At 52.7% G+C, this 13,475-nt stretch overlaps 1 protein-coding gene across 6 annotated transcripts in view; it reads left to right on the forward strand.

Moving 5' to 3' along the window:
- The window catches only part of DAPK1 (death associated protein kinase 1), a 179,047-nt gene that overhangs the window by 153,584 nt on the left and 11,988 nt on the right, over positions 1 to 13,475 (forward strand). For all 6 annotated transcript variants that reach the window (XM_028508241.2, XM_028508222.2, XM_028508230.2 and 3 more), the window contains exons 20-21: positions 7,288 to 7,510; positions 12,048 to 12,236. In XM_028508241.2, coding sequence (XP_028364042.1) covers positions 7,288 to 7,510; positions 12,048 to 12,236 — 412 coding nt within the window. The remainder of the gene's footprint in view (positions 1 to 7,287; positions 7,511 to 12,047; positions 12,237 to 13,475) is intronic.

Raw genomic sequence — 13,475 nt, forward strand, 5'->3', positions numbered from 1 at the left:
GCCTCTCCATCCCAAACCTGCCTCTCTTGGGAAGAGAGGCCCACCATCCGCCTCTCTTCCCAAACCTGTGTGTTCGGTGCCGCCACCCTGGGGGCTTGAAATGGGCCGTGCTGGCAGCGTTTACACCGCGGGAATAGCAAACATTACGAATCAAGTCCCATTCTTATCTGATTTTAAAATACTAGTTTCAGGAGACTCAGGGGGTTGGCGTATTTTTATTTTGTTTGTCCTTCTCATCAGATTATCCATAAGCTGATGTTTAAAGTAGTTGTTTTTCCTCAGCCCAGAGACTAGACCGTGAGAAAGGTGCCCAGGAATATTTTGGAAAAGAGGACCAAGTTGGGAATCTGCCCAGAATTCAAAATTCACAAGGAAGCTGCATTTGCATAATTAAGAGTTGCAGCTCCATCAGTGCTGGTCTAATTGCATCCTGCCACGTGCAGAGAGCCACGATCCTGCTCTTATCTGGCTTTCCCAGATTGCAGGAGGCTCTTCCCTGTCAATCAGAGGGTGTTTAGTCATCTTTTCTGAAGGGAAAGAGAAAGCTAATTTCCAGGGGCGGGGTGGGGGGCGGAAGTTGCTGGGAGAAAGGACACTAGAAACCAAGATTCTCCAGGGCTTCGAAGAGCAAAGCAGTTACCAAATGATGTTCATTTAAAAGGTATTCACAGTGTCTGCTCTATGCCCAGAATTGTTCCAGGCACCAGAGAGACCACAGCAAACAAAGGAGGCAAGACTCAGCCAGTAAATAAGAAAAAGGAAAGATGGGATGAATTAGGGGTTGGTGAGCAGTGGCCTATGAGCCCAAGCCGACCCACCACCTGTTTTTGTAAATAAAGTTGTATTGGAACGCATCCTCACCCCTTCACTGACTGCAGTCTACGGCTGGCGTCCACCCACGTGGGAATCCCAGCAGAGACCACCAGGCCCCTTACAGAAAGGCTTGCCATCCCCGGTGTGAGTGCAGGGGATTCAAATAGGGTGTCGGGGTGGCGGCCTCTTTGCACTGCCGGGTCAGGGAATCCCCCTCTGGTGGCGACATTTATGCCAGCACTGGAAGGACGAGGAAGAGGAGGCCGCGGGAAAGGGCTGGTGGAAGGCCAAGGGAATATCAAGTGCAAAGGGCCTCGGGCAGTCAAGACCTCAGGGTGTCCCAGGAAACACACCCCGGCGGCGGTGGCGGGGAGGGTTGAAGGGCTGTCTGGAGAGCTGAGCGAGCACTGCGGTCTGGGCGGAGGATGACTCTGGAGACCTTCTGATCGGAGAGGTGCGGCAGGCTTTACAGACCTGGATAAAGAGATCGGGGCTTGGTTTGGGTACGTTAAGTAGGTGGGACCAAGATCTGACTTAGACTTTAGGAATTTACCTCTCACTGACTGGATGGAGAGACCAGAGGGAAAGTGCCCCTGGGGGCCATCAGATGTTCCACCTCCCCCTTTACAATACCCTTAACGACCACCCACCCGGAAGGCCGCTTCTAGTTCGGAATTCTGATTCCCCCGCAGCCGCAGACACTCCACGCCTCGTGCCCGCCTGCCAGCCACACCTGCCAGCCCAGGGAGTGCAACTGGGGACGCAAACAACACATTTCAAGTCTTGAGCCACAATGGAGCAAGTTGGATAGTCTCACCTCTCCACTGTCCTGAGGGTGTTACTGCAGTAAGGGCCTAACCAGACCCGGCTTTCCGGCCAGCCCAGGCACGCAGAGGTCTTGCGGCTCCTGTTAAACAGAGACCATGGATGGAAGTTCCAAAGACATCCGTAGTCCATCATCTTTAGAGTCTCTCCGCATCAAAACCTTAACCTGCACTGGAGGGCGAGCACTCCTCTGGTTGATGGAAGCTGCCTCGCTGGGGAGACTGGTCAGGACCCGCCCCTGCTGCACCATCTAGTGGTGAAAAGTGGTAATGCGACGCCCGCCGAGTGAGCAGCGATTTCAGAAACTTCTGTGGGCCCTGCACACCTTTATCAGATTCGGTTGTGTTCAGATTCTCCAGGACTTTAGTGTGCACGAGGAAGGATCGTCCTGCAGAATGAGCTTAGATTTCCTTAGAAAGGAGGCGACTCGAGAAAAAGATTTCTTGAGGACGGTCGTTATTTGGGAAACAGCATGTGAGCTTTTAACTGAGTCTGAGAAGAGCACAGCACCCCCAGATGGAGACTCACTCTTCCGGATCATTAAAGCCCCCTTACCCCACCCGCATCCCCACAGCTCCCCAGGACTTTGGAGATGCTAACTCAGGCCAGCAACCCAAGGCTTAGGAAAAAAGGTGCTACAATGAGATGTGCCCTTTGTGAAAGTCCAGCGCAGGGAAGCGTATCTCATGCTATGTGCCTTTTTGTAGCGATGACTCATAAGTCCTACTTTGTGTTGAAATACCCCCAGGGTAACGCTGCACTAACTGGGGAGCATCTTCCAAGTGGGGCAGGCTGGAGATGGCCCTCCTTGGACAGTCGCCAGTGCCTGTGACTCACTGTGGGACACCCCACTTCGGGATTCTGCCCTCAAGTTGAAAATCTTCGTCCCCTTGCTTCTGAGAAGCCCACCCCCTGCCCTGAGCAGCAGCCCGTGGTAGAAAGAAGACCCGGCGGAGAGTTCCGTCTTTTCCTTGAGGAAGCGTCGTGGCCTCTCTGAGCCTCAGTTTTCTCCTCTGGAAAGGAGCACGACCACAGTGACCCTAAAGGTTTCCTTGAGGTTTAAATAAGGAGTGTACGCGACAGCAGGTAAGCTGGAAGATGTCACATATATGAATGTTACTGCCGCAGACCGGAAATTCATCAGTGTCCGCTCCTCCAGGTGCTAAAGAAAAAGTAATCCATGGCCATTGTTAAGGACAGAAAGGCAGATTGCGTTCAGGGAGCGCTGCAGTGGGAGTTGGTAGCAGAGAAGAGAGGTCGGCTGAGCTCTGGCTCCAACCACGACAAGCCAAGGGGCAGGGTGGGGTCTGTGGACAGAAAGTTGCTAAGAGGAAGCAGACTAGGAGGCTTCTTGCTAGACCAACTGCTTTGGGTTCTCCTGCCGAGATGGTCCGCCAGGTGCGGCTACAACAGGAGGCAAAGGGAGACTCGGGAGAAAACAAAGTTTCTTATACTCATGAGTCCCAGAGCAGGGTCAAGAGGAGGGTCACGGGGCACAGGCCCCACCAAGTGGCAGAGAGGACCTATGGCAAGGACCTCGTCAGGCGGGGTTCACAAAAAAGGCATGGGCAATGTCACGGGTGTGTTTGAATGTCACTGGGTCACAGTTGGGGGGTAGGAAGGGGAACTTGTGGTGGGGACCTCCTCACTGGGATGCTGAGGCAGCAGGAAAAGAGAAGGTTTTAAAGACTCCACAGGATTCTTGCTGAGGACAGTTCAGGGTGATCAGATAACAAAGCTGGGTGTGATGGGACTAAATGGTAATGGAAAAATATATAATAATTATTAAATGTAAAAAAATTTTAAAATGTAGGGGTGAGCATTTTCATCAGATATCAGCAGGGGAGGAGGGATTGTCCCTACACTAATCCAACAGAATTCTTGCTGAAATTGGACTGACCAGGCCAAGGACACAGCCCAAGGTCAAGACCATGAGGACTCAGAGGGCTCCTAGAATTAGGACAAATAGAGAGTCTTGGGCACCGCTGCCAGTTCCCTCTCGCCTCCGTGTCTGTGGCTGGCCCAGGAAACAGGCAAACAGACAGTCAGCTGCTTCCGAACACCACGGCCCTGCATGGAAGTCAAAGGAGTGAGAGCTCTGTTGAAGGCAGCACTGAGCAAGGCAGACAAGACTTCTCCCAGCTGCACAGGAGCAAGCCAGCCCTGGTTCAGAGAGGCTTCTGGAAGCACGTCAGGGCAGCACTGTCTGATGGGTACCACGGTTCAGGTCTCGTCAGAGTGGAAGGGCCCGGGAAACTGATGCGGAAGAACACGCCCGCACTCCTTCGCACGGTACAGGCGTGCTGGCCGAAGTGTGAAGATCAACAGGGCAGGAAATGGACCACAAAGAACCTCCAGCTCACTCACCGCACAGCGCGCCCAGGACCCAGAGCCTGCGCTGAGGCCCGAGCAGGTGTTCTGCCTCGGCCCCGTCTCGGGAGTAGCAGGCCCTGGCTTCCCACGGAGGATCTGTGTGCATTCGGAAGCTGCGTGTCACGAAGCAGTCTGCTCAGGGAGCTGCTCAGGAGAGGAGGTGACGCTCACGGGACGCTGACTGCAGTTCAAGTTGCTCCCTTGCTGTGAAGGTGTGAGCAGGGCCGGCTGCTTTGAAGGGAAGGTAAAGGGCTGCTTTTGCAGGTTAAATCAGAAAGAGGAAAGGTAGATTTGCCTCAGGGGCGGCATGGGCTGATCTGCAACGGTAGACAGCATCGAGGAGATAGGTGTCCAGCACCCCATTTCTTCCAGCCTGCTGGGCACCACCCCGATAAGTTACTGTCTCAGAACAGAACCTTTTCAGTATCTGTGCTGACGTGCATAGTAATTTGAGGAAATTGTTGGCAAAATACCCAGCTGGCCTCTGCAGCGCTTTGCCTTTGAGGTTAGAAGGAGAAATCAGTAAGAACAACCTCCTGTTCCATGTCACTGTCCAGGCCACGGCTTCCAGCCGCCGCCAATCCCACACTGTGTGACATACCTTTAGTGATGCTTCTCACCCTCCTGAAATGAAATGCGCAGATAACAACGTACCTGCTCAGGTAATTTTAAAAGATCCATAGAATGCCCTCACTATAATGGAACAAAGACATGGAAGAAAAATATTTACAGTGGAATATAGTGTTTCAGCATGTAAATGCCGGGTCGCAGGGCACGCGGGGGCGGGGTGAAATCAGCAGGTACCCTGACCCGTCCACAGAACCACTGAACCCGACACCCACAGACGCCCATGGACATCGCAGGGCTGGGATGGCAACTCTGACACGGCAGCGGCTGCCAACAGGATGTTCGGAGAGATCAGAATTATATATTGTATATATAATATTGTATATATAATTATATATAATCTTTATATAATTACATATAATTTATACTATATATCATGTGATATGCTATATATAAATTATATATCATGAAAATTATATATGTGTATGATTTATAAAACAGTTGCATTTTTGGAGAACTCAGTATGTATTAAATGATGTTCTCCCCCCTCCCCGCCCCCCAAAAATCCTCTGGGTCATATGTAAAATGATGCAGTTAAGCCCTAAGCTCAGATCTTACGAACAGGTGTATTTCCTATATAAATGCTCAGCAGACACTTAGAATCCCTACTCCCAGGACATTCTGTGTGCCCATCTGTTCACATGTCTGTATCTCTCTGATCCCACGGATCGGGACAGGCCCAGCAGCCCCTGGCCCCTCTCACAGGGCTGACCCTGTTTCACCACCAGCAGCATCTGCCAACAGTGGGAAGACTGTCCCTGCAGATATCTTAAATGTCCACTAGGAGGCAGTGTTGCCCTGTTGAGACAGTGGGGTCTCAATTTACCAACAGAAAATAGGGGTAGGAACTTGGGACCCTTCAGGAGAGTTGGGAGTTCTCACCGGAGCTTGCCTGGTCATTAGTGGGAAAAGTATCAGTGGCTCAGCAGCAAATCAGCGCCTCTCAGGATTTCGAACTGGAAGCAGCGGTCTGGCCAGGCCTGAGGGCACACCGAGACAGAAGGGAAGGCGCCTACCTCTGAAACATTCTTGCGTGGGTCACCCCTGAGTCAAGTCATTTGTGCCTCACCTCTCTGTTGAACATCCTTCCCGAGCCAGGTGCTGGGGTTTCTGTCTCTCCTGTCAGGTTGGCTCCTGGCCTGGGCAAGGGAGACAGAGTTAACGCAGCTGCCCTGCCGTCTGGCAGGGTCCTGATGGAGAAACGAGATTGTGTGGGCCTGGAGCTGCCGGGGAGGGAAAGGGTGGGAGACAGCACAGACAGACAGGGCTCGTGGGACACGTGGAACTTACCAGGCTGGAGCAGAGGGGGCCGCCTGGGGTGGGGGAGGAGGAGTCCACCGCAGGCTGCGTGTCGCAGCCCCCACAGGTGCTTGCCACAGAGCCAGAAGCCAGGCTGGGGTGGTGGGAATGAGGCTGGTGCCTGCGACTGGATGGAGCCGCGTGACCTGACTGATGTCCCACCACGTAGACCTCGAGGTGCGTTCTCTGGGGCACAGAGCACCCCACCACGCCGTCCCATCAGAAGCACTGGTCTTATGTTAGATGACAGTGTTCACATGTCTGTATCTCTCTGATCCCACAGATCAGGACAGGCCCAGGCATCCCCAGGCCTGTGCTTAGCACACAGGAGGCCCTCCATAAATGTTTATTGATGAATGAATGAATGAGTGAATTAGCCAGTGTTGAGGAGACTCTTGCTTCTCCCTGTAGGGTTGAGAAAGAAAAAAGTGGAAAGGTTACCAGGTCTCGGGGCTCCCTCCCCATGGTTTAGCTTTCTACTTCGTGAAGCCCTTCTTCTCTGCATCTCATACTGTACTGTCACCAGGTCAGACCGGAACCAGACCCCTCCACCCACAGAGGAGCAGCGGCCCCTGGCCTCTCTCAGAGGGCTGGCCCTGTTTCACAGGAAGGCCCCGCCCACTCATTGTGCATCAAACTGCAAGTCCTCAGCGTCAGAGCAGATTGGTGGGCACAGTGGCTGCACAGAGAGGGCGGTGGGAAGTGACCCCTAATGGGTACAGAGTCTCTGGGTGAGGAAAATGCTCTGGAGTAGATAGCAGTGGCGGTCGCCAACCCTGTAAACGTGCTGACAGCCTCTGAACGGCACACTTAAAAAGTGGCAAATGGTACACCATGTGCATTTAGGGGTTTTTTTTAACTTTTTAAAAAGACTCTTAACCAGATAAAGTCTTTAATAAATGAGATACGGGGAATATAATGTAACATGTGATGGCTGTGGTTAATACTGCTGTACAGGTACATTTGAAAGTTCCTGAGAGAGTGTTATGTGCATTTTACATGAATTTGTTTTAACATGTGGTGAGAACAGAACAAACTGGGTACAGATCAGCCCTGTCTGATGTGACTCAGTGGAGTGAGCATGGGCCTATGAATAAAGGGTTGCTGGTTCGATTCCCAGTCAGGGCACATGCCTAGGTTGCCGGCCAGGTCCCCAGCTGGGGGCACGTGAGAAGAAACCACACATTGATGTTTCTCTCCCTCTCTTTCTCCTTCCCTTCTTCTCTCTCTAAAAAATAAAACAAAATCTTCAAAGTGGGTAAAAATCTCGGACCAGGAAGGATGGATTTAGCCCAGGAGTCAGAACCCTGACAATCAGGGACTAACAGGCCCTCTTTCCTCTGTGTTCAGGACACGCATCGAGGACTCTTCATCCAGCAGCTGCGGCCCACACAAAACCTGCAGCCGAGAGTCAAACTGAAGCTGTTTGGCCACTCGGGCTCCGGGAAGACCACCCTGGTGGAGTCTCTCAAGTGCGGGCTGCTGAGGAGCTTCTTCCGCCGACGCCGGCCCAGGCTCTCCTCCACCAACTCCACGAGGTTTCCACCTTCGCCCTTGGCCTCCAAGCCAGCAGGTAGGCACCTCCAACCCAGCCCCTGCCTCTACAGTAGCTTTTTGCCCTCCCTCGGGTCAGGGTCTAAAATGAGTGGTGGCTTTGTTATGGTCACTCGATCCCAGGCTGACTAGATCCCACCGCCTGAGTGGCTTTCAGGGGGGTCTAGCCCTCCTATTGCCCAGAATAGTAAGGAAAGGGCCTCACTGAAGTCACGGCCACAGACCAGCAGTTCACAGTCACGGATGTGCAAATAGCAGAATTGTGTTGAGTTCCACTCAGGGGCCTCTGCTCCCGAAGACGCAGAGAGCTTAGATGAACACGGTCCCGGGCTGCACAGATCGAATCTTGGCCCCAGGGTGGGTGCTCACCCCATGCCTTCCTCCTGGAAGGCTGCAGGAACACCTAGAAATTTGAGGAGGTGGAGCAACAAAGTTGGATTCACATGGAATCACCACCCTGCACATTCAGAGCTGGCCAGTAGTTTTTGAAAGGTTCCATAACTGTTTTCACGGTTGGCCCTCTGCTCACAGGGACCCTCGCTGGGAAGCAGGCTTTGCCGTCTTCCTCAGCCTTCCTCAGACACGATTGCTGGTGGCTTCACACCCACATCTTCAGGGTTATCCGTCCTTCCCCGGGGAGAAACACCACAGTAAGCATGAGGAAAGTGTGCAACGTGGGTGTTACTTCTCCTGAACCCCACTGCAGAGCGAGGGATTGAAGTTTTGCTAAGTAAGAATGGAGACCTTCAGAGATTTTCCTAAGTAGCATCAGTTTTGAGGCCGTGTGCCTCAAATTCCTCTTCCATACGTTGTATCACAAAGGTCATATCTGTTCCCCGGGCTGAAAACAAATGTTTCACAGTTGGTGGCCCTGTGTCCTTCTTCTCTGCACGAGGAAGGAGGTCCCGGGAGCACTCGTGTGGGCAGACAGGTGGCTGAGATGTATGTGCCCCTTCCAACCTGCCGTCTCTGAGCACAGCAGAAACCTGGAGAAAAAAAAATAACCGAAATGCATTTTTAACTAGACTGACTATGAAGTTGCTAACTCATATTGCTGATGCTTACCCAGCACTAACTGTGTGTTAGGAACTGGGCAAAATGAGGACGTGTGAAGCCTCATTTCATCCACAAGGCGGGAAGATGGGGTGTTTTTGCCAGTGTTTTACAGAAGCCGTGAGGGGTCAGGTAGGCTGCCGGGGGTCACACAGCCGGCAGTTCATGAAGTGTCTGGCTCCTGGGCCAGGGCTAGCTCATGTCACAGCCTCTGAGTAAGGGCGTTTGTGTGCCCACCTTTTCCACTGGCATCGTAATCTTGCCAGTGTTCCTAGTCCAAGGTCAGCCTCTGGCACTTACAGTGTCACCCTAGAGGGAGCCAGCTCTCTCTTGCAGTGAGTGGGTTAAGGTCACTGGGGTCCGAACCCCTGTTTGAGGGCGGGGAGGGTGGAGACCGTGTTTGTGTGTGTGTGTAAAACAGACGAAAAACAGAGATCTGTGGGGACCCATGGTCTGGGATTTTTAATAAGTCCTCCTTGGGTGTGAAGTTGGTGACTCAGGCCCCATGAGCTAAACTGAACCAGCCACGCAGCACGTGGTATGTGGCTTCCCCTCGAGGAATAGATTTCCTCAGCTGCTCAGCCCTACACTCAGAAGTAATGTCTCCATTCACCTTCCTTGTAGTTAAGCTTCCACATCTGGAAGAATCTGGAAGTAGATTCTTGATAAAATTCAACTCAGGATGATTATCAGTAAATCGCAACATGTGCAGCAATGCCCTCCATCCGGTGCTTGGAGAGACATGGGTCAGGGGCTCAGTGACAGAAGGTTCTCTCCACTGAATAGGCCGCCCCCGCTGCCCTCAGCACAGACGCAGCGGCCTCTCGGGGAGGCTGCTCCTCTTGTTCTCTCGGCTCCCTCGGTTCGGGGCTGCCTTCTTGGCCTGAACCCTCCAACGTCTATGTCAAGGTCCCTCCTCAGCCAGGGCCTGGCTTCTTCAAAAGGGCTGCTAGGAGGTAAAACACTGCTCTTTCTTACAGCCCACGGGTCCTAGTTCTTTAGAATCTCTCTGGGGTCCCGTCATCTCAGAGGATACTGGGTTCTGACCAGCATGGGGAAAATCTGCCAAATGTATTCCCTTGTCCCGGGAGCTGACGTCCCTGCTCTCTCAGGAGGCACAGCGCTGCTGTCTGTGGTCCTGCGGCTGAGAGAAAGTCCATTCAGGGGCCTGCAAGACTCAAAGTGACAAATGCTGGAAACACAGGAGACAAGGCGAAGGGGACATCCAACAACCGATCGCCGAGCTGGCAGAGTTGCTGCTTCTTGGGGAAATGACAACAAAACCTGGGGAGGAGCCAGACAGTGGGGCAGGCACGTGGGGGATGAACGTAGTGTGCACCGACCTCTGCTCCGGGTGCTGCACACCTCGTCTCATTGCAGTCTCTTAATTTTGCACACTTGTGTCAGAAACCCACTTCAAAGAAAAGGAACTCGAGGCTTACAGACACGAGGTGTTTCTGCCTGAGGCAGAGGCTGACACCCAGCCACCTGACAAGATGCAGTGTGGGTGAGGGGAAAGAGAAAAAATTTACCTGCCAACGTTGAAAAAGGTGAAGGGGTTAAGGGGAAAAAAAAAGAAAAGAAAACTCTGCCCTGGCTGGTGTGGATCAGTGGATTGAGTGCCAGCCTACAAACTGAAGGGTTGCCAGTTCAGTTCCCAGTCAGGGTGCATGCCTGGGTTGCAGGCCAGGTCCCCAGTTGGGAACATACAAGAGACAACCATTTAATGTATCTCTCACACATTGATGTTCCTCTTTCTCCCTCCCTTCTCCTCTGTCTAAAAATAAATAAATAAAATCTTAAAAATAAATAAATGAAATCTTTTAGAAAAAAGAAGAAAACTCACAGGTACAGACGATAGTATGGTGATTGCCAGAGAGCCAGGGGAGCAGGGGAGGTAGAAGAGAGTAAAGGGGGATAAATGGTGTTGGGAGGAGACTTGACTGGGGGTGGTGAACACAATACAATATACAGATGGTATATTACAGAACTGTACACCCGAAACCTATATAATTTTATTAATGTCATCACAATAAATTCAATAAAAATTAAAATAAATTTTAAATAAATTTTTCAAAAGAAAAAAACAAAATTTTTCACCTAAAAAGCAAAATACTTTGCTTCTCGTGGGAGAGTGGAAGCTTTGGCCACACTGGGTCACATTCCCACCCGGTGCCGTCAGTGGGCGGGAGGGCAGCTGCCCCTGCAGAGGGGCACATCCCCTGCATTCAGCCCCATCTCCACCCAGCCCCCTAACTCCAAGAGTCCCACAGGTCAGGAGAGAGGGCTCAGACACAGACTCCCCCACCCCATGCCTGAAATTCTGCCTTTTATAGAAATGATATCTCAGGAATGCATTAGCGTGTGTGACCCCTGGGCCAAGGTCACCCATAGTCAAGGTCAGAGGTGTAATTCAGTCCCAGATCTGTCTGACCAAAGCCAGGTAGCCTCCTGGAGGGCCTAGGCAAGTACAGAGGAGATGCATAACCCGTGGGGGGCCTGCGTTGCTTGGTACCAGGTGGTTGGTCTGCCCCAAGGAGGGGGGGTGGAGGGGAGGTAAAGTTTCTATCCAAAAGTCTCTGGAAGACCCAAAACTCCAAAACTCATCTTTAGTTAGATCTAGACCCGCCTGGGGCCTGGAAATAGCCAGGAGCCCTGCCTGCAGGCCCTGTAGCAGGCCCCCTGCAGATCCATGAGGGACAAGCACAGCCTGCACTGAGGGAGCCGCCAGCAGGGGGCAGCAGCATGAAGGGCCTGGCCGCCACCAGCTGTACTCGGGCAGCTCAACAGTCACTTCCTGGTCCTCACAAAACAGAATTTACGATGTCCTTGGAAAAGCAGGGTGTGGCACAAATATGACATGAGGGCCACCTGGGGGACCGGGTTGGGGGAGGGGGGAGGCCATACTGGGTGGCTGTGGCCTCTAGGGAAGGAGGTCTGTTTTCAGAAACAGCAGCACCATCACCTCGGGATGGCACTGCTAGTTGGTGCCTGGGGGCCATGCTCTGCCCTCTCCCAGACCAGCGCTCTGGACACCCATGACCTCGCTAGAATGGTCAGGCCTTTTTCCTTTCCTGGGAGAGGTGCCCACATTATTGTCTCTCAGATAGCCAGAAGCTTGCCTGACGTAGGAAAACTGGCCCTTTGTGTTACGATCGCTGGAAAACTCTGGAGGCCTAAGGCTGAGCCACCAACCAGAAGGCAGCCTTTCTCTCCTCTCAACCTCTCCAGTGCCTCCCATTGGCTGATCTGCGCCAGCAGCAAATGGCAAGCAAGCCTGGGAGATGCAGTCCCTGGGGTCAGCCTCTCGGACACGGGAGGGGGCGCCAACCTCAAGAATCAGGCCAACACACCCAAGAATCGTACACAACCCCGCCTGAAGCAAGAGTGGCGTGGAGACAGGGAGTGTCCCAGGAAAGCGTCACACGGGCGCAAAGGCTGGGAGGGAGACAAGAGTGCACGCTGCCCTGTGCAGGTCTCACGGGCTTCCTGTCTGCCCGCAGTCTCCGTGAGCATCAACAACCTGTACCCGGGCTGCGAGAACGTGAGCGTGAGGAGCCGCAGCATGATGTTCGAGCCAGGCCTCACCAAGGGGATGCTGGAGGTGTTCGTGGCCCCATCCCACCACGCTCATTGCTCCACCGACGACCAGTCCACGAAGGCCATTGATATCCAGAACGCCTATTTGAATGGTAAGTCCCGCCCACCGCAAAGGGGAGGAACTTCAAGCATCCCCTTGCCAGGGCTTTAGGTGATTCCACTGAGGGAGTCTGTCCCCAGGGGCAGCATCCCAGCCCCACAACCAACGAAGAGCCAGTGCAGTGACACTGGCAGTGTCCCAGGGCAGAAGCAGGACAGGTTAATGCACCTAGCAAAGCACCAGGCACACAGTAGGTGCTTAATAAATTACTGTTGAGTAAATTAATATGTTTTTTAAAGCATAGCTAAACATCCACTTGGATGGGAAATCTCAAAATAAAATCTCTCTAGCAGACTGATCTACCCAATATAGAAAAAGAATTATTTTTAAATACATCTACATTCATGGCTAATGCATTGATACTGACATAGGCAACTTTTTTTCATAAGCAAAATTTCAAGTGTATTCTTTGCTCTCAGACATTTCCAAGGGGGTGAAGTTTTAAATGTTGCCAGGGAGGGTTTACTTCCTCCCGTAACCACTGCATCTTCCCTGCACTGACCCCGGGGCTCCAGGCCCCCATCCGGGCCCAAGTCCCTGGAACAGCAAGCCCCTGCCTCGTGGACACCCCGTTTAGAAAAAGATAAAGCAATTTCTCCAAGATTCAGTTCCCTCAGCTGTGAGGATTTTATGAGCTGATATTTTTAAAGGGCCTGCTACAGCGGCTAGCGCGGGGAGGCAGGTGGGGGCAGCCTCATGAAGGCGACTCCGTGTGCGTGACCTAAAGTGGAGGTTCTTAATCCACTGAGCCACCCCAGCCAGGCCTTCAAGTGGAGGTCCTTAAACCCCTCCTTGCACTGAATGCCCTGGAGGGCTCGTGAAAACAGGCTGCCTGCCTCTCCCCTAGAGCTTCTGGTTCAGCAGGACTGGGGGCTCCCAGATGAGGCTGCTGCTGGTCCAAGAACCCCACTCTGAGAACCATACGTCCCAGTGGAGCAGAATTAAAGGTCGTGCACATTTTGCTCTCTTAAAAGTCAAATGTTCTTCGAGCAAGCTGGCCCTGCAGCATAAAGAAAGGAGAAGCGTGTCCTCGGCACCCACCATCCCTGCCCCTCTTCCTCCACAGGCCTCCTGCCCATCCCAAGTCTGGCTCCCAGAGCTCCCAGTGCTCCCAGTGCTCCCAGTGCTCCCTGTCCTCAGGGGGCCTCTTTCTGTGTTCCAGAACTTTTCACACGAAGGACTTAGCTGCCAGACATTGAGGGTCGTGAGCCCCAGGAGTGCCTGTGCTCTA

This window comes from Phyllostomus discolor, chromosome 3 (assembly GCF_004126475.2).
Source record: "Phyllostomus discolor isolate MPI-MPIP mPhyDis1 chromosome 3, mPhyDis1.pri.v3, whole genome shotgun sequence".
Taxonomy (NCBI): Eukaryota; Metazoa; Chordata; class Mammalia; order Chiroptera; family Phyllostomidae; genus Phyllostomus; species Phyllostomus discolor.